The sequence below is a fragment of the Salarias fasciatus genome, chromosome 7 (assembly GCF_902148845.1).
Source record: "Salarias fasciatus chromosome 7, fSalaFa1.1, whole genome shotgun sequence".
Classification (NCBI taxonomy): domain Eukaryota; kingdom Metazoa; phylum Chordata; class Actinopteri; order Blenniiformes; family Blenniidae; genus Salarias; species Salarias fasciatus.
In genome coordinates, this window is record NC_043751.1 from 29,774,928 (window position 1) to 29,802,888 (window position 27,961).

Below are 27,961 nucleotides of genomic sequence, written 5' to 3' on the forward strand. Positions count from 1 at the left end.
GCAAATGGCAGCTTACTGTTGTGGTTCCTGTCGAGCGTGGGCAGCGCTGCGAGAGGAGGGAGATACGGACTGTCATGAAAATCTGTGCCCTGCTGTCCGTGGAAAGAAACCCAACACTCCAGGCCACTGAGGCCAATTTGGAGAAAGCCAAACAGTCAGCAACACACAGATCTGTGTGCTCCCTGCACTGCAGTATAATACAAACAGTTGCAGGTTTCTACATGAAGCTGTTACAAAATCTCATAACTCTGGAAGAGCCAGCTGGCCATCTTGTTTATTGCCACCGTTTTTTTGATTGCTGCACTGTCAACTCTTTTAATCAGCCTAATACCCCCGCCGAACAACGCCGTGGCAAACTTTCCCACAAGCTGAATTGATTGTCTGTCTGAAGTGACGCGCGGGAATGCAAATTCCAATGAATGACATGGATTATTAGCTTCAGGCAGATCATGTCCCTGCGGATAAACGATCAACACTCGACGAAGCCCTGAACCAAATGCCAGGAGGAGAGCATCATGGGGGGGGGCGATGGAAACGACTCCTTATGCAAAACTCAGGCCTTCAAAAAGAACATACATCAGGTCAGGGTGTTTCACCATTTTAATAAAAAAATGTAAACACATGAGGAAACATACAGAATACAAATCTGAGCAGAATTAGCTGTATTTTCAGCACAGTTACACTCTGTTCGTTATGAATGTGGGCTACAGTGGCTTGAGATGAATTTCAATGGGCAGCGGACCTACAAAGTAAAGCCTATTGTGTCTTTTCACATCTCTGTCTTCAGGAACAGTGCCACCTGCTGTTATGCAGGTAGTGAGGGGTGGGCTCCATACACACCGAAAACTAAAACCGGGCCGAGTGAAATCCCAGCACAGCAGCGATTCAGCTCATCTGTAGGACCAGCTGAGACAAGGATATGTGGCTTCTCTGCACGAGGCCAAGACCGCCGGCATCAAGCTCGTCACCCCAGAGACGAGGACAGTAAATATCATATGAAGAGTTGTCGTCTGTCTGCCAGGAGGAATTCATGAGCAGATAAAATTATCGGCATGTTCAAAGCTTGAAGCCAATGTCAAACCGACACGCTGCTGTAAACCCATCTGTATCGTTCCAAGTGGTGAAAACACAAAATCACATTTCGCAGGTTCGCTCACCTGAAAATACTGAACTTTCACCTTTTTTTTTTTTAATCAGCCATCAGAAAACCATTCTGCCCCTCATATGTTTTATAATGCCACCAAATCACACTGAATATTATCATTTTTCTTTAATTAAAAAAATAAAAACTAACAAAAATTCTCTTGCTGTATTTACTTAAAGTGTGTCCAAATAAAAATAAAAAAAAAAAGCTTCTCAGTTGGTCCAGGTGACTGGAGGATGGGGGGCGCTGCTCGACTCCCCCTCAGTGCTTCGAAGTGAGCGTCAGAGTGGAGGAGACGCGGAAGATCTGAGGCAACATGTTGCTCAACTGGTAGAACATCTCCTCGGAAATACTCTGTCAACACACACACACACAGAGGGAGCTGGAGTTAGTGAGAATTCCTCTCATCAGCATTTCTTCCCACTCCGTGATTACAGAGAGGAAACGTTTTTATGTGCACATTAGGACAAATCGGATTGTTTGTGTAGAGCAGAGGAAATATGAACACAATGTTGGTGACGTGGCTGCGATGAGCTGCCGTCCTCCCGATGCGTCGGTCCGCTTCAGTCTGACCTCTCATAGTGCAGGTTACAGCCTGCGCTCTCAGGACCGACTCCTTCACAGCCCTTTCACCACCTTCCAGAGTTTGGAGAAAAAAGCCTTTTCTTACTCGGCTCCCTAAACGTCAACCGGATACCAGCAGGATGTAAAACTGTCCAGCTTGATCTCACTGATTTCTCAGGAAAATGGCAGAAAAAGGTGGACAGGAGAACATTATAAATCAGGATTATTTCTTTGATTTGACTCCTTTCAGCCGACATGCTCAGCTCTGCTGCTCATCCAACAAATGCAAGCTCCTTATCAATGTAGAAGTGAACATAATCTTCATTTGATTCATGTTTTATCTCAGACACCTCTGAGATAAAACCCTCATCAAGTCTGAGATCCACCCCGGGCTGCTCCCTGCTGAAGTCTAGTGTTAACAGCCTGCAGTGGTGTGTTTAAGTTCACAGGGTGTGTGTGTGTGTGTGTGTGTGTGTGTGTGTGTGTGTGTGTGTGTGTGTTTTTCAGAGAACAGTAGTGAAGATGCTGAGATGACATGAGCTCGGGCAGCTGTGACTTTAATGGGTCATGGTGTGTGTGTGTGTGTGTGTGTGTGTGTGTGTGTGTGTGTGTGTGTGTGTGTGTGTGTGTGTGTGTGTGCATACCGTGTCGCTCTGAGCATCACCACCCGTCACATAAGAATGTTAAGTAACGTAAAAGCAGAAACGCAGCCACACACACACACACACACACACACACACTCACACAAACGGGGCATATATTTAGAGCCGGTATTTCTTTGAGGTGCAGACAACGGCGTGGTTTCGCTACGTGCTATTTTTTGAATAGTGTCTCCGTGTCGCTGACAGGAAGCCGACGCCGTCGGGAGTCTTTTGATGCCACTTGTTTTATCGTCTTATCCTGTCAGAGTGAGATCATGCTATGGGCTCTGCTGCCTCGCCGACAAACCGCACAGCTAAGAGGAACATGCCATCCAGCTCAGCCTGAAATGAAACACCAGTCGCCAGCTTTTCACTTACTTAGGAAATACGACTGAAAAACTCGCTTTAAAGTCAAACTTGATTCCCCCAACCTGCAGAATAACATCAAGTTATTTACATTATATAAGACGTTGCACACAAATCCGGGGATTTTTCAGGAAAGTGGGAGTGATTACACTTCAGTGCTGGAGAGCTGCACGTTAATCCCATTTCTTATCACACATTTATACGATTGAGTCTTTGAGCTTTCTTTTTATCACAGCAAGCGTAAGTACTGGGCAGAAGAACTGAAAACCCTATAATCTATGATTTATGGCTCATATTTCAAACACTCCACAGCTCCCCGCCTGCATTCAGAGGTATGCTCTGCTCGGCCAGGTGTGCCTTTTGTGATGTTGTGTACATACGAGGACCTCAGTATACATTTCTTGGAAGAAAAAAAACAACATTTTTTACTACAAAGCAATTACTCAAAGCACAACTGAGCAGCTTCAGCTTGAGGTTGTGAAACTGAAAGTTCAGAGCTCACCTTGGGCACAAGAAACTGAACAGTGCGTGATATACCGCCGTCCCATGAGGCCATCTCCATCATAAAACCTGCCAGAAAAACAAACATTAGCACCCAAGAATAACTCTTAATAATTCCAGTAACAAACACTCTGCTTAATCTCTGCCATTTTTCATTAAAATAAAATGAATTTACCATCAAGGTGCCATGCAGAGTGCAGCATTATGACTATTATAGTATGTTCAGCTTGTTCATGCATGTGAAATGTAAGATCTTCGTTACCTTTCACACATTTAAAGACCAGCTCAGCTCTTTTCAGACACCACGGAATTGTCATCTCCTGCAAGATAAAAAAAAAAAGACCTATGAGTTTGAAACTGTTTCATTTTACTTTAAGTGTCACTCTTGTGGTGATTCAACGTGACTTCACACTTCCAAGGAGATTTGATTTCCTCATCACACGCCGCAATATTGCGAAACCCAAATGAACGTGTGAAACAGGAAGCAAAAAGCTGAACTGAGATGTGAAACACATGATTACTCGGCACATGTAGAGAGAACAGACATGAACACATGAGCAGTGTTTTCAAAAGTACAGCTGTGTGGGAGAAACTGCTGCGCTGGAAGAAAGAGGACAGCGGAGTGAACATCTGATGACCGAATTAACCTCAATTAACCTGGAACTCAGAAGCACATTTTAAATTGGCTTTTTTTTAATGGAAACCAGTTTTATTCATTTTTATGAAGTTACATATCTGTTTTATTTTTATTGACATGACAATTACAACTCAATTATTCATAGCTTTTCGAAGTTTGAGCCGTTTGAGTTTTAAACATCATTTCACGGCCTACTGTTGCACTTCACTGTAATTTCGATTCAGATTTCTCAGTTTCTCGTCTCAATAGAAAATCAAATTTGCTGGAACGTTCTGAAGACGTTTATTACTTTTTCGGACACAAAAGGACGGAACCATGACCTGAATATGCCGGAGAGTCTTCAGAGATCTTTGTTCAGATGCTTTCAAAATATTCTGTGAAATTACTTTTGGAACTTAATTAAAACGTCTGAGGTTTTGCACATAACGACATAAATATGGCAAACATCAGAGTGACCCCGACCTCTAATCATCAAATCCACTGAGGAGTTCATGGTAATAAATCTGGCAATCACCGGGAGATTTTCTAGACCCTTTGTTATGCTGCATTTACTGAAACAGGCCCTCAAAAAGTAATCATGAGATCTCTGAGTGACTGAGACACGAGGACGTACGGCTCCACGGCCGTCACTCAGATTCTCCAATTCAGAGCAGAGACAGTGAAGCTTGAACAGGCTGGCTTGAGTTTGCATGTTCTCTGTGTGCGGGGGTGACTTTCAGAGTCTGCCGCAGTCCGAAAACATGTGTTTGAGACTAAACGGCTGACTGTAAGTATAGTGTAAGTGTGAGGGTGTGCCTCCTGCGTTTTCCTGTGACGGCTCGGTGAGCCCGGCGTTCACCCACATTCAGCCGGAGTCCGTCACCATGAGTTGGTTAAAATATTAAAAAATGGATGAATAAGTCATGCCTACATTATATATTGTTAGTCTAAACTCAACAAGTCAAATTAAAACCATCGCTTGGTTTCCAAACAGAAATTTGACCGACACTGTCAGCGTGAAGGGACGACTCCAAACAGCAGAAGACAAGGCAAAAACTAAACCCTTTACGTAATTCAATTCAATCAGGGAAAACCTCAAATATTTCAGAATTACCGTGCATAAACTCAGAAATGTAACTTTTTTCAAAATTATAATTATTGTTTTAGCTGAAAGTCTCTCAAAATGTTTTTCTTCCTATTTTAGGATTTTATGATCATAACGTTAACAGAAACAACCAACGAAGCTCTTCATGATTCTGTACTTCTGTTGAGACGACGCCTGCGTGTCACTTCCTGTCGTGCACAGTGTTCTCATTTCTGGGGCGAGAACGACGGCCTCGACCTGTTGTGCCTTTCGAATACGTGAGCGACATTCCTCCGGAGGAGAGTCGCATATGAAACTCATAACGGAGCGTGCCCGAGGACAACGCGTTAAAAACATTTCTGAGTGACACTCCTTCACCGACAGCGTCACATTTACAGCATAGCTGTCCAACCCACGGGAAAAATGCGGCTCCAGAACAAATGCACCCACTTCAGTTCACATCACGGAGACAGGCGTGTCTTATAAAGGCTCATATTTTCGGGCCCATGTTAATTACATCAACAATGACCTAATTACCTTTAATACGAAACACAATAGCTGCTTTGACGGATCAGACAGTTCAGTACGCTCATGGAGTTTTCCATTATTGGACTGAACCTGTAAAACTCGCAGGACTGAACCAGCAGGTTGCGTCCGTGGGAATTTTGTTTTTCCTCAAGAAGGAAATGTGTGAAAAAAAAAAAAATCAATTAAATATTAGGACAGCTTTGTAAGCTTTGACTATGAATCAGCTGAAAGTCTTTGATTCGTCTCCACCAACTTTTGAACGAGCGTCGTGGAGCCGTAAAACAATCCTCCTGTGTTCAGTCTTGACAAAAAAAGACTAAAAATAGAAGAAAGAGCTCTGTTGTGTTTCGAACGCGGTCTGGCGCCCATCTCGACAAACTACTCCAGTTGTTTCAATGATGAATCGGCATCGCATAAAACAGGAAACGGAGGAAAATTCCTGAAAAGCTGGCAGGCAGAAAGTTTGAATGTAAAACCAAAAGACGCTCTGGTTCTTGACAACAAGTGTTTTGCAGGAGGCGCGTTGCGGCCGGAGTGCCGGGTAGACAGAGGGCTGTTGAGAAAACCACGCTCCATCTTTTGAGGTCAGCGCTGCCTGGTGGGAAGTGTGGCTCCAACTGATCTTACTCAGGAGGGAACCATCCTACAGCCGCCGCAACCGAAGGAGCAGGCTTAATACTGCACTACAGGCAAATCAATAAATGTATTTAACGTCATGGCATCAGCGTGTAATGGCTCCATGGCACCGCATTAGCATCGATTCACACGAACGCAGATGTTTGCAGCCCATAGGATCATTTCTAAACAATGAGTTCGCCACATTTTTTAATATTGCATGAGAATAAAGATCTAAAACTGGCATTTTGATTAAACGAGCTCGGTTTATATTTATTCAGTTGGCGGGTTTGCATTTAATTAGTAGCTCTAATATCTCATACATGGTCAAATAATGAGCTACAGTCCTCGCTACGAGCTCAGCTGACGACTCATGAGACAAACTTCACTCGTACCTCCTGCTCAAATGAGCACCGTTGACTGGAAAAAAAAAACGTCCTCAGTGAAAGACTGTCTGGCAGAAAACAAGCACACATTCATGAAATGAATGATCTTCACACACCGGAGAGCCAAAGCATCACACATACATAATTATAAGTAAATAACTGGCAAATGGGATTTTTTTCATTCTGTTCTAAGTTTCATGACAGTTTTTTTATTTGTACTCCCCTAAATAAAGGCAATAGAAAAATACTAGAGGATATCAAACCACATCAGAGCATGAAATGTTGACATTTCCAGGCACGGGAAGAAAAGCCACTGAAGGCTTGCTGCTCCTCTCCGGCTGTGCGAGTGCCGGGTGTTGCTGTACATACACTCCGCGGTACAAAGCCAACAAACCGTACTCACAGCCGGCGCCTGACAAGTCCGATTACAGCTGAGGCTGCAAAATACAAACAAGCAAAGGCAGAAAGAAGAGGAAGACGCTCGCACTCTGGGAACCCTTTAAAAAGAAGAATCCGGTTTAACGCGAGAAAATCAGACCCTTGGGAGTACGTGAAGTTCATAATGCGCTCTGCCTGAGAGGCTGCTGCAGCAGCCAGGGCTCAGCTTGATCAGTTCAACTGGCAGAAGTGGTGGAAGCTGTGAAAACGGACCAACACTCACCCAAAAATGACAATACAGTGTTGCAGTTGACTGGTAAGGGGATATTCTGAGCTGTGTCTCGACAGGCCTGTGTGCTGTGCGACATGTCAGTACAAAGTGTGTTCGTGGTGTTGTTACAGCACTCTGACTGGCTTTCAACAGCTCCTCTGAACAGCCTGAACGCATGTCTTCAGATACAGCCGATACAGAAAACAGGCTTTTCCTTATCGCATCAATACAGTTTCCTGTGTGATCAACTGGATCGATACCAGCGCATTTCTCTCTGCGTTCAGAGTCCTGTGCTCTGGGAAAGCTGAACTGACAGCTGTACTTTTCCCTTTTTCTATTTTTTGCCTTTACCTTGGCACATTTGTCAAACAGCTGACAGCATAATTTCACAGTACAACTATGAGGAAGAGGCACAATTTCCTAAAAACTCCCAAACTGGACCCAAGTGGGGAACAAAGCAGCGCTATTGTTCATTCAGTGGTAATAATGACATAAAATATCAATTTAAACAACTGAATTATGAACCGTGGCGGAATTTCACTGAACTATTTTGTACTTTCCAAATACAAACCTTTCTGGTTCCATCCGCCCATCATTTAAATGTTTAGATTCCAGTAAATCTGGTCGGACTGCCAGCGCTATGTACCAGCTCTGGAACCTCTCCTAATCTCCTCAAGTGTTTGATAACAAAACGACACACTCCAAGTCAAACATTTGCCCTTTAGCGCTCTGTGTTTCCTCGCTGCCAAACCACTGAGTGCGCAGATCAGATTGCTGTTTTACATTGTGCGTTGTGCAGAAAAACTTGTTTTCTTAGCTCTCAGCCAAACCTGTTTGAAGGCCTCTGCTACATGCACGGTATTTGGCTAGACGCTGCACATGGGAGACGTCACGGTGACTTGCACGGTGCATTGGTTTGATGCTGTTGTCTGATTTTTCAAAAAATCTGAACACTGCAGCAGGAGCCTGAACTGAAGCTGAAGGCCTGCTAGTGATCAGCCTCAAACTCTGAATGACTGCCGGAGCTCAGGGATGTTTACGTTTTCTACTTGGGTTTGTTTCCAGAGATAGCGTTTAACGAGGAGGAGCCAGCTCCTTTAATCAATCCCATGTTTCTTTATGATTATGGTAAATTCTGAAAAAAGCTGAAAATTGCTTCATGTCTGTCTTGAATCTTGCTGTCTGATGTCAACTTGCTTCATATTTCAGCTGTTTGTTGCTTCCTGTCCTGTCTAGAGTCTGGATCTGTGGCTTCTTACTGGTAAAATTGAGCTTCTTTATTTGCTAATCATGAGGGATTTCTGGATTTCCTGTGCATTTTTTTTCAAGGTAAAAGTACCACAACTATGTTGTAATTGGTACTAATTTGAAATGAATTGAAATGATTAAGCACAACATCTCTTTGAGGCCTCTGAATTAATCACTTTTCGAAAACTTTTTTTTCTTCAATATTTCAGCATTTGCAGGTAATGAAATAAAAAGTCTTATATGGAGTGCACAGTCTAGATTTTGACTTGAAACCAGAGATCAGCGAAGCTTTACATTTATCCTACAGAGCTCTGCAGGGCATTGAGATTAAAAAAAAATCGTCATTTTCACTTTGGCCAATTCAGCTATACACAAATTGCAGCATGTGTTTCATATTCCACCCTTCAGAAATCCACTCTGTAATCAATAGCTGTGATTATTTATCCATCCTCTGTTGAAGTTTGGGTCGTGGCGGAGCTGGAACCATCACCGGCCTCATATTTGGCAGAGGGAAAGAGAAGCCCTGAACCAGGCCGTCAGAGGAGAGACACAAACAGGCTTGTCTTTGGACTGTGGGAGGAAATCAGAGCACCAACGCACACACACAAGGGAACAAACATGGTCCACACAGACCGACCCCGGAGCCCAGGATCTAACCCGGGTCTTCTTACAATAGTTTTAATAGTCTTCTAAACGGTCGTGTTCTGAGCGCCGTACCTCCGACATGTCGTGGACCAGCAGCAGGGGGATGGTGACGGTGGTCACGTCGTGCGTGCAGCACACCTTCAGGATGTTCCTCAGACCCATGATGGCCGGGTCCCGGGCCGTGATGTTCCCCGACCGCACGTTGTCGTCCACACACAGGTGGAAAACCACGTGGACCTCCGACAGGTTGGAGTGCCGCGAGATGTAGAACTCGCCTTGACAGAGCAGACATCAGAAAAGTTTTATAATACATGTGGCGGGGGGGGACACTGAATAATGAGCATGCTGTGGAGGAAACAGCTGTTACCTGGTAAGATATTGGAGGGATTTCTTTCAATATTTTTGCTTTTATCGTCACCGTTTCTGTGAACCTCTGCCAGGACGAAAACACAAAGTTACATGACAGGTATGAAAAAAACAGACGGTGGCTCTGCTGTCCATAAAAGGCTTGTGAGCTAGCAAGAATGTTTCGACGCATAAACCACTTAAGTTGTGCTGCGAAAAGGAGCAGGACAAATTGTTCTATCAACACTGCAGCAGCAATTCAGAGTGCTTTCTATTTCCTGACTGTTTAATCCCCGTCTTGCACAGCTGCCACGTCACTGATACTCTCCAGCTCTGCGCTCAGAGCTTTTTCTATTGTTTCAGCCCTACGTGACAGACTAATCTAATCTTGATTTATAGTCATCACAATCATAAAATTATATCAGGAATAACTAAATCTCAAACTCCATGTCCACTGAAAGAAATATGGGCCATAAAAACCACCTTTATCATCAGAAAAACACATGCCTCGACTGACATGTCGCCTTCCAGCACCATATATATCAATGTTAGTTAAGCATTTGTAGTTAAGGTCGAAACTACAACTATGTGTCTATAAATAGAAAGCAGAGAGCAGTAGAAAAATCAATGTTCCTCATTCCTGTCAGTGTCCACATCAGCAGCCACGCCGTGTTATAGGGAGTATTTTCCAGTAGAGTAGCAGATAAGGAAAAATAATCTGTAATATATAGAAGCCATAAAAACTGCATGGGCAAAAGTCTCCTGCTCCACCTGTGTTTGTAAATCACACCAAACACCGGAAACTGAAAATTGGCAGCCATATTAGCACTTCAATGTGACGTTCATGTCTGTGAGAAAGTTCAGTTTAGTAAGGGTGGAGTCTGAAAAGACGGATGCCTGCAGCGGAATCTGAAAGCTTCGAGTTCAACCGCTGTGCGCTGCCGCAGCAGCCGCGGCGCAAACGCCTCACCCGGCTGCTCTTTCTGCTTGCTGCTCCGCTGTGCTCTGGCGTACAGCACCACCTGCTGCACCTCCTCCAGCTGCTCCTCCAGGCAGTGGAAGTGGAAGTCTGTGCACTCCTTCGCCACAGTCGCAAAGTCTGGGGGGTCAAAAGACAGAAATGCATAGATGTAAAATAAATAAATAATAATAAAAAAAAATGGCTGAAAACACAATGGTTTCCACAGGACAGGTTAAGTCAGAGCTTCCTTCTGTCTTTACATTTGCGAAAGTGTCAAAATAAAAACAGCATTTTAAACTTTGTCACTGAACAAAAGGTGTGAAGGGAAAGTGTTATTTTCCCAGTGAAGCTGACAGACAACCAAAGTGACTCATGAGCAGAATCAAGATATAAATGCTACAATTCATGGCTCTGAAAATAAAACGGAACATTTTCAGGAATTACAGCGGAGCATCGTGCAGGAAATCAATGTTGACAAGAGAGAGAAAAAAAAAAAAAATCAACATGTATGTTTGGATCGATAAAATGCCGTATTCCTCTGACCTCTTTTGATGCCGCTGTAGGAGTTGACCCTGTTGTCGACCAGCAGCACCAGGCCGCAGAGCGAGGAGGAGTACAGCGACAGGGCCGTCTGCAGCCGCCGGAGCTTCGCCCCGCTGCTGCCGTGGTGCCGGTGCTTGCAGAAGTCCAGCACGTCGGCTCGCACCAGCCGCAGGTTGTGCATCGTTTTCAGCTGGGCTCCTGTTCAGAGAGAAAAAAAACCAAACCCAAACGTGCTGCTTATCGGCGCGGCGCTCCCCCAGAGAGACGCACGGACGACAGGAAGGCGTGCCGAAGGTCAAACACCTAGATGGATGGTGAAGCTCTCCTCCAGCTGAGGCTGCTCCTCGAACATCCGGGCTCCGGAATCCGCTGCTTCTGACAGCTGGCTGGACTGCACCTTAATCTCCTCACTGCCAATCAGCCAAGCAAGGAAATCAACCCATGAGCTGTTTATACAAACACACATAACGTCCACTAATCAGATGTAGAAGCTCGCCGTGCAGAGCGCTGCAGACCGAGGTCTAAAGCAGGAAGGAAGTTTTTTTAACAGCAGCTTAATACTTTGTGCTTTTCTTCTTTTGGCTGTTCCTCCAGGGGTGACCTCTTCTTCTAGACCCTCACCAGTTTATCTTTAACCTGCTCAGCCTGTGCTGCCCTGATCTGGTCTTTTTTAATGTCCTTTATGCATCGCGGCCTCTTCCACCTCCACCTCACTCTCCAGGCCTCACTGCTTCCACTTCGCTCACACATCAGACCTGACACTCGTTTACACCCACTCCATCCGGCCTGCACTCTCTTCTTCACCTCTTCTGTGCACTGTCCATCGCTCTGGATGGCTGACTCCAGATGCTCGGATTCATTCGCCTTTCCTCACTTTTCCAGTTGCCACTCTGAAAGGGTTCAAGACCGAAATAAATCTCAGATCAGACCAAACCTGCTTTCTGAACGCAGAGTCAGAAACAAACACGCAGAAGCTTTTTTCCATGATGTGTTGACATTATCTGAATTTATTTTAAGCTGCTGCATAATTTATCGGAATAACAACTATCAATATCAAATGAATTTTAGCTGATTTGCAGTTTTTTTCCTTCAACTCAAAATGCTGAGTCATGTAGTTTTCAGTGCTGACGTAGAACATTTTAAGTTCCAAAGCACACTTTATAATAATGATATTCATCATTAAAAACAAAAACAAATGCAGGGTCAGCACACTGCCAGTGAGGCTTTCAGCAGGCAGGTCCCTGCAGCTTCACACACACACACACACACACAGGAAAGCACTGCGTTCATTTAAAAGATTACGGTGAATCACTGAGCGATCACTATCAATCCTGGCTTCTGTTCAAGATTAAAAAAAAATATATACAAAAAAACAAACAAAGTCTTTCTGATTGAACTACACAAATGCTATTGGTTTTTTATCAAATTGAAGCCATATTGTGAGGGAAAATTCTCAGAATGCACACAACAATGAAAAGTTTTTCTGTCGGTTTGTGGCGTTTAACTACGGAGGAAAACTCAAAACAGAGTGAAATGCTTGAATATGTAACTGTATAAAGATATTCATCCATCCTCTGAATCCATTTGATTTAAAAATAGTGATAATGGAGCCATATTTTCGCTTAGTCGAAATAAATAAAGTTCATTATTCAGATAAAATAAGATTGTTCAATGTTTTAAACACACAACACTTTAACATATTTTCTCAAAGCCTCAAAACTGCTGCTCAGCCGCTGGTCAGGAAGCCACACACCATTTCCATTTATATAACCGAGCATAAAGGCTGAAAATCTAACTGCGGCTGACACATGTGGACGGGGGTTAATCTGGGCTGCACGCTGTTGTCTTCTGCACACATCGTGTTAACATGAGGATTACCACCAACGCCGCGTCTCCTGACATGCAGGGCGGCCGTGGCTCAGGTGGCACGGCGAGCTGCCCTCTGACTGTCGCAGATTCGGCCGATTCACTCCTCGCCTCGTCGTGTTTACATGTCAACGCCGACGACGACAAGACCATAAAAACACCAAATTGCTCCAATAGACAGGAGGAAACACGGGTGACGATTTGTCACCAGTCGCATTAGAGCATGTTCGTGAAGGAGACTGAATGACACTGCTGAAGAGGAAATATGCAAAATAAATTTGGCGCATTTATTATTTACACTGATCAGCCACAACATTATGGATATGAGCAACCAAGGCTCAGTGATGCACAGGCAGCCCAGCGTGGTTCGACTTAACAGATGAGCTTCTGTGAATCAAGAGAAGTTCATGAAGGTACTGATAAAGAGAGTGTGCAAAAGGAAAACCAGCTCAATATAAAGCCAGTGGTTATAATGTTACGGCTGATCAGTCTATCTTACCTGATGAAAATCTGAGTTAGAAGCTAAAAAATGAAGCACAGATCTCATTAAATTCAATGTCCATCTTCCAAACTGACCCTTCTCTGTGACCCTGGCTTACTCCTCTCACAAGTCAACTGTTGTTTACAACTTTATTGACTTTTCTAATTCCTCTCCAAATCTGACGGCTCCATTCAGACGTCCCTCGATCCAGACCGCTGGATGCACACACACACACACACACACAAACACACACACACCGAGTATTTCTACACCCTGGTCTGACCTTGGGCCTCAAACACCCGAAGCATTGGGGGGACGTCTGTCTCAATTAGGGACCCCTCGACCCCGCGCACAAACAGAAATGACTGGAATAATTGTTTCTGGCCTCAAACTAAAAGGATTAATGCGACGGCTCACCCCGAATTCAGATCGGGAAAAAATACCAAACAACATGACGCAGCTGAAAACTTCAAGCTAAACTCCAACAGTGGCACACAGAGAATTCCACAAAGGCTTGAAAACAGCAAGAGTCAAAGAAATACCACAAAAATGAGCCTGATTATGTATTTACTTTAAACATGTTATTTCACTGCATCAGTGCAGCTGAGAGTCTGCGTCAAAACGTGAACCTGCTCTTTTAAAATGCTTTTATGAGACGGACAAGACAGAGATGAAGCACATCACACTGATTTTCAGCTCAAATGACCTCTAATAGCTGACTTTGATATGTGAATAATTGTCCATAAACACACCTTCAGTACGGATCCTGCTACAGAACTCAGCTGATGTCCGACTAAAGAATCCTCATATCATTTTTGGCTACAGGTCACATTTTTAATGGTTTTAAAAGTTTGTATGAGGTTCCAGCTGGGCCATTCCCCTTGCATTGTGTCTGGATGGTGCAAAACTGTTTTCTGAGTGACAAAGTGAAGATTCCCTCACTTGATTTGGCTGCTGTTGTTGGATTTCTGCAGGTCCTGGTGCAGTTTGATGACCCACTCCTGATACTCCTGCTTTTGGATGCAGGTCACTTGTTTCAGCTCACTGGCCCACTTGTTCTCCAGAACCTGTTCAAATGAAGTCCGAGGAAAAGGCCAGTTTACTGATAATGCACCATTCAAGCCAATCAGATGAGTCAAAATCATTTCAGATCCCAGACAAACTGTGACAGACTACAAAGCAGCACTCATGCTCCGTTTTTACCTGCTGAGCATCGAAGTGCTGAGAAGCCACCGCGTTCACATCCTGGTCACTCAAAGTGTTTCCCAGCTCGTGCATGACTTTGTCCATTTCTGCAGCTTGCCTACGAGGCAGGAAGTCAGTCATTGATTAGGTTCATTATAAAAAAATGGGAAGTGGATTTTTTTTTTCTTTTCTTCGTGAGACAGCATTGCTATTAGACGCCAAACTCATCATAATTTGTAAAGTGGGATTGAACTATGAACAGCATAAAAGGTGTTAAGAGAAAAACTATTTTGAATGAAAGTCAAGGCAAAAACTGTGTCCAAGTTCAGAAAATGAGTACAGTTTCAGAAGTTCAGGCTCCCACCTCTCCTGTAACTTCTTTATCTCCATGTCTCTCTCACTGATGAGCTCTGAGATGCTGACAAAGTAGTTGTGCTCCAGGTTGAGGAGCGTATCGGAGGCGGGGGAGTGAATGAGCTCATGGTAAACGTCTGCAAAGTCCTCGTCCCAGCTGGGCTCTTCGGGACGAGCGTGTTCCAGTGTCGTCTGGCACGGCGAGACAAAGAGAGAGCATAGAACGGCGTTCAAAGAGGCAACCGCAGCAGTGAAACCACGGTGAAGGCACACGCACTAAACAGATTCATTAGAGAGGCTGTTTTACTGTTTGACATAAAAACTGTCACAGCGGGTGACAATCTATCACCCATGCTGTCAGCAAGAACGACAAGTGGGAAGGAGGAAGTGTGAAAAGTACATTTTTAGTGAAAGACAAAAGAGGAAGACAAAATGCGGCGTCAACACGGTTTCTGTGTTCGATTCGGTTTGACAAACCCAGGGACATTTGATCGGTCCCGTCCATGATTGGGAGAGCAACAAAACAGTTTTTAGCATCTGAAACGTCTCTATTTATACACGCAGAGGAGTCTTTATGCAACAAACACAACGGATACTGGAAAGCTTCCACGTGTATTTCTGAGTGGCTGCAGTGAAAGTGTAACTGCTAGTCAAGCCTGAAGTGCAGCTGGACGTCAGGGTTCCATAACACATCCTGACATGATCCCTGTCATTTCTAGAGCCAGCCGAGTTCATGTTGCTGAACTTTGAAGTGCAAACACAAAATTCATTTAACTGATTTCCCTAAACATAAAAAAAATAAATGTGCCAGTGAACCACAAATGTATCATTTCATTACTCTCATTGCACTGATCTGTAACATTTTGCCATTTACCGCCACATGCTGGGTCAGCGGTGAGAAATGCATCAAAGTGTAACCAAGCAAAATGAGAAAGAGACATTAAATGTGTCATGCGGGTTCTTGTAATGAGGTTCCCCTGCTCCCTTCCAAGACTCATGAATAATCAATTTGCAGCTGCATTACTTCTGTTTGAGTTACTTAAATGATCTGTGACGACCCGGAGCTACCGGGGGCATTCGGGGACGCTCCGCTGTGCCACTACAGGAACATGGAGTAGTGGATATATGATCAGGGTATGCTAAGCAGCCAGGCGCTGAAATTAACTCTGCATATATCTGCCAAGAATTTAATGTACCATTCACATTGAAAATAGATCTGTCATTTTTGAGATTCCTCCACGAGCAGTTCGAGAGGCAGCCACAAAAAGTTATATCAAGTAATGTTTTTTTTGCTTTCATTCCATAAGACAATACTGTGTAGACTCAAAGCTAAGCTAAGGCTCATTTGAATAAAGGTTAAACTTGAAAACGTTTAATGACATGAATTAGCTTAGCGCACCTCTAGAGTACAGTTATGAGCATGTTATTGAAACTCAGCCTGCCCTTTAAAATGATTTGAATTGAACACCAAGGCCACAGGGGCCACAGAGGGGTAGAATTCAAGAGACGAGTAGGCATACAGGGAAAATCCAGTGAAACCCAATGAATGAACATAAGCACGCTTTACATATCAGTACAAAGTCTGCTGAACCACACCCCACCACCACAAAGAGCAACTGGGCGACGCAGATAAACCATGAAGAGAAACACACTTGGGCAAAGGTCAGTGTTGAGGAAAATATATTAGTTTAGTTCCCCAATTTGGTGGAGTGTGATAAGAGTGATACATTTTTAACAGATAAACTTTTACTGTGTGTGAAAATAAAGACAAGCGTTAGAGTGAAGTTCCACCCAACTTACTTCACTGTTGAATAAATCAGTCAGTGGTTTCGGAAGGCATTTGACAAAAAGAGCCACAACACTTGTGACTTATTTAATCAAGAAATGTGTTATTCATTAGGTCAAAGTTGGGAAAATTTGGAAAAAGAAATATAATGAAAAATTGTACTAATAGAAGGATCAAAATATGTTCATTCTACAATACTTTGATTGGGAGACAAGTAAGACACCAAAGATAAATCCAAACGAACACCCCCTGACTTATTTGTCAAAACTCTCCTTTGACTGCATGAAGTTTGGGCAATGATAGCCTAACAGACTGTTTGAAACACAGAGTGAACAGACAGACTCTTCAACAGCTTAGTCTGTTGTCAGGTTTGAGGAGGATACAATATTTCAGAACAATAACACACTGCAATAATTTCATGCAACATCTGGTACATTTTGGTACATTGTGCATTTTGGCACCTTATCACTCTATCACTGTTAATATGTCTTTCATACTTTTTAAGTGTTTTGTTTTTAGACACTTTTTTGAGTGTCTGGCCCATAAGTGTTGCTATTTGAGCCATTTGCAATGAGAATTCATTCATGTGGGCACTTTTGTTGTATTTTTAAATGACAGTAAAGATCTATCTATTTATCTATTTGCTTAATAACTTTATGAAACAGATTATTACCTCAGCATAGGACCGGCTCCAAGCATTGGTGAGCTGGTTCACATCAACATCTCCGTTTGTGAGTCTCTGCAAGGCCAGCTCTGCCTCTCTGTCGTAATCCAGAATGGTCTCCTTCTCAATGAAGCTGGACAGTGACGACTTCAGCTCTGTGGGAAGAGATGCGCACACAACAAAACCTCAGTCGGTCTTCTTTTACAGTATTTTTCATATGAAAAGCACGTATGGTGACATTTTTTCACCTACAAAAGGAGAGATGATTTCAGTAAATTAATTTATCATTAATAGGAGAGGAAGTTCTGAGTGTGGATGTGAATGGTTATAAAAAACGTTAGGTGACTGAAACAGAAAAATATCAGATGTATAAATTAAATGTGGGTACACGAATTGAAAATGCAAATATTTCAAAGAAATGAGGTTTGGTTAACTTTAATGTTGCTATTACATTGATAGTTTGTTCCACAGTGTTCCCACTAAAAGCTTAAAATAGCATCCTTGAGGTGAAGCATTTATACAACCAGTCAATATGAAAACATATACTGTACACTGTAATGTAATGTAATACTGTAATGTAATGTAACATGATGCACTTTTTATACTGTGTAGCTACACTGTATTTGATGTGACAAATGAAAAAATGAAACTCACCATTTTCTATGTAGCATGGTATTTTATGGAGCAGCATCAGGCGTCCATGAAGGTCACTGATGTTCTGTTGGACAGGAAACTGCAGGGGCACTTTGAGGACGCAGTTGTGTTTCCCTGCTTTGAACTCAAACACAAACTCCTTCTCGGCAGTGCTATTTGCTTTGCCTTTGACTTTCTTCATGATCACAGCTGGAAAAACACAAAGAAGCATTAAAGCATCTGGGCAGCAATAATGCTACATCCTCTCCTCCCTGTCACACATGAGAGATAGGGTGGTCACACTGAGAAACGGCGTTCCGATACACACTGCAGCAGTAACTTGTCTTTGTTATTATCTTTGCTTACATTATAAGTGTACTTTAATTATAGATTCACGTCAACACTGTTTTTGTGTCATAAATAAATGAGAAAACTAGCTGTCATTTAGCTTCACGGCTAACATTTAGGCTCTGCAATCCTAAAACTCTCCAGTCGAAGGGAAACACACTCACCACCGTGCACATTTATCCAATAACATCACCTTTTAGTTGAGCGTGGTGAGGCTAAAAGTCTGAAAATGCGCAAATGCATACCAGAGTTCGTGGTTATCTCCGGATGTTGATGCAGCGGTGCTGTTTGTTTCAGTCAGCTGATCCCGTCAAACCGCGGCACAGTGTCGGCAAAAGCACTTTCGTCAAAATCCATCTCGACCTTCTGCGACAATTTTTATTATTGTTATACCACAGCCACAATAAAATATAATTATAATATTGCCAATATGTCACACATTTTTTTTTCATTATTATTTTTCAGCTTCATTTCACAATTTCAGGTTGACGAATCTACGGATCCAACAAAAGAAATGTACTTGATTTTTTCCATGGACATTACTGCCCTCTGCTGGCCTGATTACAAACTTCTCCTTCGATGATTATGATTAATTTACTGTAATTCATAGATATTACAAACAAAACCATAAAAACAACAATTGCCCACGCTAAGGACAAAGACAAAAGAACAGATTTATTCATGAAAATATATTGATGTGTAACAGTTTACAAATACTTTAATTTTGTCGAAAATACTTGAATACATGAAGTTAGTACTGCAACATTAAATATGGATGATAGATAGATAGATAGATAGATAGATAGATAGATAGATAGATAGATAGAAAAACAGGCAGATCAGCAATCAGATTATAAAGGTTAGTCCACAAAACACACATTTTCCATCTATTAAAAAAGTAACAAAATTTCTTCAAAAAAATGTATAGGGCACATATAAATGTTATTAAAATAAAAATAAACCTTTACCTTAAACTGCTTGGTTAATACTACTATTACTAATACTTGTGCTACTACTAAAAAGAAAAACTGTTGAATTAATTTTGTGTGATTCAATGATGTTTCACATCTTAATGGTTTGCAAAGAAGACTTAATACTATGAACCTGTTTTAAATGTGTTTTTTTTTGTTTACACGTTTGTTTGAGGCAATATATATAAAGTGCAGTTTCCATTATTTCCAGCTGCTTATGTTCTTGCTGATCTTGAATAACCACAGAAATAAAGAGCACCGATTACAATTTTAAGAGTATTCAATAGCAATTGCTCAATTTGTACACTGGATTAATAAAATAGTTCATAATCATAATAATGGTATATTGTTGCGTGTGCGCGTGTATGGGCGCGTGTGTGCACGCGCTATACGCATCTAGGCGCGTGCGTGTGTTTTCTTCAAGTTTGAGTCTATAAGGGTATGTGTAAAAATTGCACTCCCGAATGTAAGAACCTAGTCCTTGAGTAAAGGTTTCTGAAACAAACTAAAACATCTGATCAGTTGTTTGTTAACATGTATACCGGTTATAAGGAAATGATTACTCATTTTTTCATTTCGTGATTTTAAATGTGTGAACGTATTCCATTCCACGCTTGCCGGGTGTTGTGAGTATTTGCAGACGCTCCCTCCGGCGCCTGAACCGTCCCGTCATACCTCGCGTGGCCAACGGCTCACCGCCGACTGCTCGCTCATTGAATTGCCCCACTCTGCCTCTTTAGCTCGATCTACTCAAGTAATTCGGAGGAAAAACCTGCCCGTATTGTCTCATCTCCGCCCCCGCCAGGCTACCCCGGGCTCCCGTTTATCTGACTGCGGTGGTGGGGCGTGCTTTCCCGGGGGCTCGCTGGCTGGATTTCGGTCGTGGAGGCAGGGGTGGAAGTACGGCGCTGGTCCCGAGCGATGATGGAGCTGGAGTCGGCCAGTAGTAGGAGCGAGCTGGGAGCCGTGGGGGACTCGCTACAGCCGCAGACCCCGAGCAGGCACGAGAAGAGTCTGGGACTGCTCACCACCAAGTTTGTGACTTTGCTGCAGGAGGCGAAGGACGGAGTGCTGGATCTGAAAGCTGTGAGCACGCAGAGCACAGTCTTTGTTGTTAGCTAGCACATGTTATTTGTCGTTAGGTTTCATGCACTTTCGCTAGCTAGCCCGTTAGCCTAGCCTAGCCGTGTGGCAGGCTAATTTGAATGGATGACACTTCTCAGTTTACGACCGTGTTAGTTTCAGAACACCCGGTTAATCCCAAACTCTAGTTAATCACTCGTAGTGTAATTCCCGTTTCTCAGAGGGGAGCTGGGCAAAGTGATAAAGCGAACTTTGTGAACTTCTCAGGCTTTGCCCCCCTGCAGATTCAGAGTTTAAAAAGTGGGTCAGCTTTTGTGGCTCCTTTCACGTCTGCTGCATCTTCACACATGAACAGTTTTTTTTACTGATTGATAACATCTTTTGTCACTTAACGACATTCAGTTGCTCAGTCTCTAATAGTTAGTTTAAAGGCCAGTTTACTTGTTAAACCCAACGCTTTCAGCCCACTTTACAATATCTCTGACATAGCTCAGTACAACACAAGAACACAGTTCAGTTTTAGATCATTGAAACTCCAAATAATTTGAAAAAGAAACCAGAAATGAGGTATGATTTAAAATCATGTTAGTAAATGACTTTAATAAGCAACCTAAAGATTCAGGCTAAAACTATTTAAAACATGTTTTATCTGTCAGAATGTAAAAGAAAAACTAGACCAACATTTGTATTATCTCTTCAGATAATGCAGTAACACTGAAACAAGCCTGTGATCCGGCTTGTTAATGAACCTGTTGCTCCTACTCAATACACACAAGCAGTTGGTGTTTCTTTTTGCTTTAATGACCTTGAAAACAATTATTTTCTTTCATTCTTTGAGCAACAGATCTCCACAAAACTACACATTTTTTTTAAGTTCAGCCTTATCAACGCATCGATGCACCTGCCAGTTTCTAACCTCAAAACTGAAGCAGATGGCAGCTTGAGCAGTTACACAGTCTTCAGCGAGTCAGTAATCAAATTGGCTTTCCAGCTATTAATGCTCACTTCTTCCCAGCACTTTACACAATGTGTGTCTCTTTCACGCTCATGTTCACCCAACCTGGAAACAAAACCCAACAAAAACTGTCTGCATTCTTTTAATAATTGAACTACATTGCTTGGAGTAGATAATGATTCACCCTCTTCATTGTGTCATGCATAGATAAAGACGAACTGTGACAAGAGCTCCAGTGAGATCAGGGCAGATCTTTCTGGCTTTCTAATGTTCTGAATTTTCTTTTTAACTATCAGACACTACACTGACACATATGTAAATCATAGCCATCAGCCTTTTGGACTTGAATCTGTTTGCTAACTTTGAAAATGTTGAGTGAATTGGTTTAAAAAAAAAAAAAAAAAAAAGATCAGTATGGATTATTAGGCCAAGACTGAGCAGATCCATAGAGTGAGTTCACCCCCAGGGCATGGCGAGTAAGCTTCCACTTATCAGCAATTACCTTGTGGTTATCAATACTTTGTGATGGGCTGGGAAGGAAGTTTAAGTAATATCACTTAGTTTTGAGTTGTAGGGCACCAGCACACTGTCAGATGATCAAAGCAGTATTTTCTTTGCTGTTTTTATTTTATTTATTTTTTTTACTTTAGAGTGTACTAAAAGAGCTGCATGCAACTGTATTCCTGTTCTCCAATGCTACTGTGTTGTGGTCCAGGCTGCAGATACCTTGGCAGTGCGGCAGAAACGACGGATCTACGACATAACTAATGTTCTGGAGGGAATCGGACTGATAGAGAAGAAATCCAAGAACAGCATCCAGTGGAAGTAAGTTCATAATCCCATTTAAATTAGTTTCCCAGTTGTCTGTTTGTGCTGTGCTTTCCATCTGTTTGAAATGGTAAATGTTCAACAATCCAGTCTTGTCGCTCTGAGACTGCATGGCACAAAGCTGGATAAGTTTATAATTTGGAGTAGTAGCCTTTACTGGTGCTTAGAAGTGTTCTTAAAACTGTGTGACTAAATCACATCAATGGAGAGATGACCACTTAGCAGTCTCAATTGTAATCTGTGTGTAAAACACAACCTCATTTAAGCTGTGTTACTGACTACAGTCGGCGTGCGCTGTAAATGTAATTTTCCTGTACTCACCCGATGTGGAACAAGTGCACTACAACAAAATGGCCTCAGCAGCATGAAAGAGGCTGTCGGCTGCAGGTGGGCTGCGTTAACGTCCCATGGTGCTCGACATATCTGAGCTGGCTAGTTGGGCCCTCGATCCAAGTTATTATGATGGAAATGGTGCCTGCTGATACTGTAAGAAACTGTGTTTCATCTGTGAGTCTTGCTTCGTCTTTCTGGGGCAACAGCCTCCTGTCAGTGAAGCTGCCTCTGTTTGGTCCATCCTCTCATAAAAGTCAGATAATCCAGCGTTTTGTTGACTGTAAAATTCTAATTAATCTCAGTCACTGTATGAATAGTAAAGCAGAGTGTTGATAATAAGCAGCGTCTGCCCTCAGCTGCGTCTCAGGCCTCACTCAGGTGTGTGCCGTTGTGTTTCAGGGGTGTCGGTCCAGGCTGCAACACCAGGGAGATCGCCGATAAGCTGATCGACCTGAAGGCCGAGCTGGACGACTTGGCCGTGCGGGAGCACGAGCTGGACCAGCAGAGAGTGTGGGTCCAGCAGAGCATCAAGAATGTTGCAGATGACTCCAACAACAGCCCATATCCTTCTCTGCCGTCAGCTCGTTTCACAGGCCGCCAGGTTTGAAATCCTTGAGGAATTATCCAAGAAGACAAAGACGCAGTGCTGCTGTGATTCTTGGGACTATGACGAAGCTTGTAAGCAGTAAACTGATCCCGGCGTGTTTTCTCTTCATGTGTGGAGGGGCTGCGTTTCAGCAGAGCTGTGGTGTAACTTTCACCTGCTCGTGGAAAACATTCAGTGCATCTGCAGGTTCATAGAAATGCTGGAAGCTCTGCCAGAGTCCGACTTCATTCATTCGTAAGCGCTGGTGATTACTGCTTACAAAGACGATCCCTGAAGACCGTCAGCAGAGTGTTTTTAGGTGCTTTGTGAAAGCCACTCAGTGTTTTTGATGAGTGTGTGTGTCATTAGTCCTCTAAACACACAGATCCTTCAGCACAGGCACCAAATCCCTGCTCAGTGTGGCGTTTGTGTGCTCTGTTGAAATGTTAATGCTTTTAACATCCAGGTACTTTATTACGAGCCTTAACGCAGTCGTACTATGGCATATGTGAAGCATGAAGACCTCTGCGGGGCGTTCAAAGGTGAGCGTTTCACGTCCCTCTGGGTTACGTCTCTCATCTTATCTCTGAAACCTTCCCATCGTTCACTTTTCGGTCGTTGTCCTTCAGGTGACACACTGCTCGCTATCCGCGCTCCCATCGGCACACAGCTGGAGGTTCCCATTCCGGAAGCTGTAAGGAATGCTTGTGGCTCCTCCAGTTTGTTACGGTTGGCGTTGTTTCCAGGCGTTGAGTTTTTGACGTGGAGTGTGTGTGCATGCGTGCAGGTCCTCAACGGGCAGCGGAAATATCAGATCCGCCTGAAGAGTACATCTGGCCCCATTGAGGTTCTCCTGGTCAATAAGGACTCCTCCAGCGCCTCTCCTGTTGTGTTGCCCGTCCCGCCTCCGGATGACGTCCTTCAGAACCTCCCAGTGCCAACACCTACCTCCCAGATTCCCGCCGCTGCCTCACAGGTTAATATCCGCTAAGTCATATACGTGCCCGAGCCTGTTTGCTTTACATTTCAGTGAAAGTGGCGAGAAGGGGCTCATACTGAGAGGCTCACTGTAGCAGTCCAGGCTTATTTATTACTTCCTGTGGCGGTTACGCAACACTGAAGTAACGTTGATAAAATTAACTTCTGCTTTTTCTTCCAGTCAGTCTTACTCCATGTCATAATTTCCTTCAACTTTTTACCCCCCAGGTCTCCAAAGCAGCAGCTCCAGCTGCTGCCGCACAGCCAGCTCCTGCCATCCCATCAGCCCCTACAGGTGAGGAGGGACGAGTCCCGGTGGAACCCGTGGTCCTGACATTCAAAGGTTGTTTGTTTTTTGTTTTTTTTTAACTTTTCAAGTGCTGAAACAGTCTCACGCCTGATTCTTTCCAGAAGTGACGAGCACAGCGCCGCTCACCCCGACGACGGATACGCCGGCCGCGCCGGCCGCTGTTACTCAGCAGCTGCAGTCCTCGGCGTCTCTGGACGGGTCGGCGGCGTCCTCTGCTTCTGCAGCGTTTGAACCCATCAAATCAGATCCGTCTGACTGTGAGTGTGTGTTCTTTTCATTCCGCTGTGTCGAATGAAGGTTTGAAGCTAATTGTTTGGATCTGGGATTTCTATCACATGGCCAGAAGAAAGGATCACACGGACACTCCTATTCTGCAATAATGTGTCACAGTTTCTGTTAATTATCCGTCCTTGAACGTCTCTCGGTTTCAGTCATGGATCACTGACGCTGTGGTGACAGCCAGCTTCCTTCTTATGAGCTAAATAACAGTAACAAAGCCATGCTGCAGTTTTTTCAATAGAGATTCTGTAAAAAGTACATTTAATGTGAAAATGTTAATTATATTCTCATATTTTTAGCACTGCAAGTAATTAGAAAACTTTGACATTGTCTGTATTTGGCAGGTTTGATCCTGTTGGGTTACTGGCTCGAGTCAGATGAGAGGAAATTGGGTTTTGTTGGCTCCTTGTATAATGAATTGTAAAGTCACAAAAAGAAAAACTGTATCGCTAATATGTTTTTTCACAAATGTTCTTTTAGTGCTGGACTTTACCAAAGAGCTCTCTGAGATGTTTGATCCAACGAAAGGTAAAGTATTAATACTGTGATTATCGGTTCGTTAATGTGTGAGTCGTCCGCTGTAAACATTCAGTGTCATCTGTGGAATTTACCAGCAATGCAGCTCTGCTGATGATTATGATGGTAGAGATGATGCTCTCTTTGTTGAAGTTGTTGATGAACCCAAGAGTTTAGAGGCAAAAGCAGAACTCGTGTGTTCGGTACTCTCCCCTTCAGAGAAGTTGAGATTTCAAGAGTGATGCTCTCTGCATGCTGTTTCAGACACTCAGTGCCACTATTTTGTACAAAAACAGGAGAAAACATGAAAGTCTCCAATTTTCTCTTGAAGCTGTGGTGTAAACAAGACCCGAATTGGCCTGAAATGTGTCTGTCAGTCTGTGTTGCACCTGCAATACGTTAGTCTGGATCTTGACTCGAGCATCTCCACCTGTCGAGTGTGTGTGTGTGTGTGTGTGTGTGTGTGTCTCCTGTGAAGACCTGCAGCTTCAACAAGACTTTAAATTTCTGTTTCTCTGGCAGAGATCATGAGTGGAGACCTGCTGGAGGACCTGATGTCTTCAGAAGGTGAGTGTGTTTCAGGTTTGATGAGTGAACACACACTGAGCTCGCTGAGCTTATCGAGGATGTCCTTCACGTCTCGCTCCGTTCCGTCTCTTTCCACCCTCAGTGTTCTCGCCTCTCCTCCGCCTGTCGCCGCCGCCCAGCGACCACGACTACATTTACAACCTGGATGAAACAGAAGGCCTGTGTGACCTCTTCGACGTGCCCATTCTCAACCTCTGACTCAAGACTGCTTCACCACGAGAAACAGTCTTCCAAAACAAATAGGTTCATCTATCTTGATTCCCTTTCAAGTGTCTCCTCCTCGTCCTCCTCCTCGTCCTCCTCCTCGTCCTCCTCCTCGTCCTCCTCCTCGTCCTCCTCCTCGTCCTCCTCCTCGTCGTCCTCCTCGTCCCGGGAAGCCGTCATGATCTGATGAGTTGCACTGACGCACCGAGTTCAGGCCGAGCTCAGACAGTCGCTGGACGTGCAGCTTCACCATGAAACGCAGGCCGGAACAAAACTTTTTACTCTCCCAGGAAAAAGAGTTTGATTTATATTTTTGGATTCTTGTGGACTATAACGTTTGTTGATCAGCTTTTTTCCGTGCGTTTGCGACTGAATGTGTGACAGGGAGTGTGCTACTTTTTTTTTTTTTTTTTTTTTTTTGTATGGAACGATCTCTCATCTTGGGTCCGACGACTCCAGGAAATGAGAAATTAAAGCTGTTTTTCTCATCAGGTCAGGAGTCGCAGCAGACTTGCAGTTTTCCCCGCCACTTCCCCGAGTCCACACGCAGCTGGTTACACACGCACTGTCCTCATGTACATAAAGAAGATATATTTTGTACGACCGGCACACAGGAAGTTTGTGTACGATTCAAAGACTTTGTCCCGATCCAGACGACATACCAGATTCTCTGTGTGTTTTTTAGTTTCTGATTTTTATCGACAATGTTTCTGGTTCAGTAAGCTCACATCGACGTAGAGAAGCGGCACCGAGCTCCAGCCTGGTCTTTCTTGGCAAACGATTGCTTTGTACTCCAGAGAGGAGTGTTTGCAAGGTCAAATATAGGCTTAAAGGTATCCATGTGTACATTTTTAAAAAGTGCTTTTTGTACATATTTTAAGTGTAACAACAACCATATTTATAATGAAAAGACCCAGCCTGCCATGTCTGATTGGAATCTACCAAGTCCGCCTGGTTCACTTAACCTGGTTTCTCTCTTTTAGGTGAATTTGAATGTGGATGTTTTGAGTGTTTGAACTCGCAGAGAAATGATCTTGTGGTCGACTATTGAAGCCAATAAACTCTTTGATGTAAAATGGACCAAAAACGCTGGACTTAAGGGATGTGGGGGGTAATCTTTTTAAATCAATGAAATGAACTGTTTGTTCATATATAATGTATTGTTCTGACACGATATTGGCACTCCAAAGCTGAGAGGGTTTGTTAATCCCCGACGATTTGGCTCCGTCAGTTTTCATTGCTGCACCTCGAGATCTTCCAGGTTTTTGCTTGTTCAGGCTCCGCTGGAGCTTTGTGCATCCAAATGAAAGCTTTTATATTTACCCACTTTCCCAAAATGAGCTGTTATAATTATTACTTCTATATTGTGTTTATTGATCACGTTGTACCAGGTTTTTTTTCTATATAAATGGACATGTATGTGTTTTTACTGACTAGTTACCGCATCAGGAAACCCGCTCTTGTTTTACTCTTTTCTGTATATGTGGCACAGTTCAGTGTATTTTTTTTTATTTTTTTTTTAATCCTTTTTTGTTAGTGGAAATCCTGCTATCACTCCCAAGTCGGACTCCTCAGCTCCGTGCTTAATCTCTTTTGTGTGGGGGTCATGTGAGAAGCAGTTCAGGACACCTTATTACGAATCGCACCAGTAAATTTCTGTCTCAGACACTCACCGTGTCACATTTTCCCTGGTTGACGTCTGCATATGTACAGTGTATATCCCTCTCCACTGCTTGTATAGAATAGCATCTATTTTTTTACACTGGCTAGATATATTATTAAAGGATTGTTGCTACTAATTTGGGATTATGGGGGGAATTTACCAGGAAAACCGTCTCATTGTTGCACTTTTTTTTTTTTTTTGGTCTTCTGTTTTTCTCCCATCAGTGTGGACGAACTGGTTGCTACTCACCATTTCCTTGTCTCCATTTCCCAGTAGCTGTGTTTCAGAGGCGATTTGGGGAGCGGGTTCCAACAGATTCGCGTTGAACAAATGAGGCTGCAACAAATGGAGGAAAATAAACACTTTGTTATTGTTCAGTTTCCTTGGTTTCTCACCCAAACATGAAGCTTTAATACTTAAACAGGAACCACAGTTAATGATCACAACTGAGGATTGGAAATTGAGTTGTGTGATAAGTGGAAACAACTGACTTGTTTTTTTAGCTGGGGGTTTG

General features: G+C 43.3%; 2 protein-coding genes across 4 annotated transcripts; one reads left to right on the forward strand and one right to left on the reverse strand.

The window, feature by feature from the left end:
• Positions 1 to 582: 582 nt before the first annotated feature.
• Positions 583 to 18,484, reverse strand: ferry3 (FERRY endosomal RAB5 effector complex subunit 3). Its single transcript, XM_030095722.1, has 14 exons — positions 18,399 to 18,484; positions 17,827 to 18,015; positions 17,182 to 17,327; positions 14,733 to 14,914; positions 14,387 to 14,486; positions 14,126 to 14,250; positions 11,140 to 11,246; positions 10,837 to 11,034; positions 10,303 to 10,431; positions 9,355 to 9,420; positions 9,060 to 9,262; positions 3,479 to 3,536; positions 3,218 to 3,285; positions 583 to 1,498 (listed from the first exon to the last, which is right to left on the reverse strand). The coding sequence occupies exons 2-14, from the start codon at positions 18,005 to 18,007 to the stop codon at positions 1,406 to 1,408; spliced, it is 1,656 nt and encodes a 551-aa protein (XP_029951582.1). The 5' UTR covers positions 18,008 to 18,015; positions 18,399 to 18,484; the 3' UTR covers positions 583 to 1,405.
• Positions 18,485 to 19,776: 1,292 nt separating this feature from the next.
• On the forward strand, positions 19,777 to 27,804 carry e2f4 (E2F transcription factor 4). Of its 3 annotated transcripts, none has more exons than XM_030097208.1 (11): positions 19,777 to 20,210; positions 21,878 to 21,987; positions 22,723 to 22,884; positions 23,408 to 23,451; positions 23,539 to 23,603; positions 23,697 to 23,885; positions 24,116 to 24,230; positions 24,299 to 24,454; positions 24,957 to 25,004; positions 25,515 to 25,559; positions 25,663 to 27,804. In XM_030097208.1, the coding sequence occupies exons 1-11, from the start codon at positions 20,046 to 20,048 to the stop codon at positions 25,776 to 25,778; spliced, it is 1,215 nt and encodes a 404-aa protein (XP_029953068.1). In that variant the 5' UTR covers positions 19,777 to 20,045; the 3' UTR covers positions 25,779 to 27,804. The 3 variants fall into 3 exon arrangements, with proteins under 3 accessions (XP_029953068.1, XP_029953070.1, XP_029953069.1); XM_030097210.1 differs by having other exon boundaries at positions 19,779 to 20,210; positions 24,116 to 24,182; positions 24,302 to 24,454; XM_030097209.1 differs by having other exon boundaries at positions 19,782 to 20,210; positions 24,116 to 24,182.
• Positions 27,805 to 27,961: the final 157 nt, after the last annotated feature.

What these genes read in the sequence shown, in the direction of transcription:
- ferry3 (XM_030095722.1), bottom strand. Translation starts at nt 18,007, where the DNA reads ATGAAGAAAGTCAAAGGCAAAGCAAATAGCACTGCCGAGAAGGAGTTT. An exon ending in ATAAAGAAGTTACAGGAGAG is followed by an intron (nt 14,487 to 14,732) that starts GTGGGAGCCTGA and finishes CCTGCCTCGTAG; the next exon opens with GCAAGCTGCAGAAATGGACA. An exon ending in GAGCTTCACCATCCATCTAG is followed by an intron (nt 11,035 to 11,139) that starts GTGTTTGACCTT and finishes CTCTCTGAACAG; the next exon opens with GAGCCCAGCTGAAAACGATG.
- e2f4 (XM_030097208.1), top strand. Translation starts at nt 20,046, where the DNA reads ATGATGGAGCTGGAGTCGGCCAGTAGTAGGAGCGAGCTGGGAGCCGTG. An exon ending in AAGAACAGCATCCAGTGGAA is followed by an intron (nt 21,988 to 22,722) that starts GTAAGTTCATAA and finishes GTTGTGTTTCAG; the next exon opens with GGGTGTCGGTCCAGGCTGCA. An exon ending in GATGACTCCAACAACAGCCC is followed by an intron (nt 22,885 to 23,407) that starts ATATCCTTCTCT and finishes ACGCAGTCGTAC; the next exon opens with TATGGCATATGTGAAGCATG.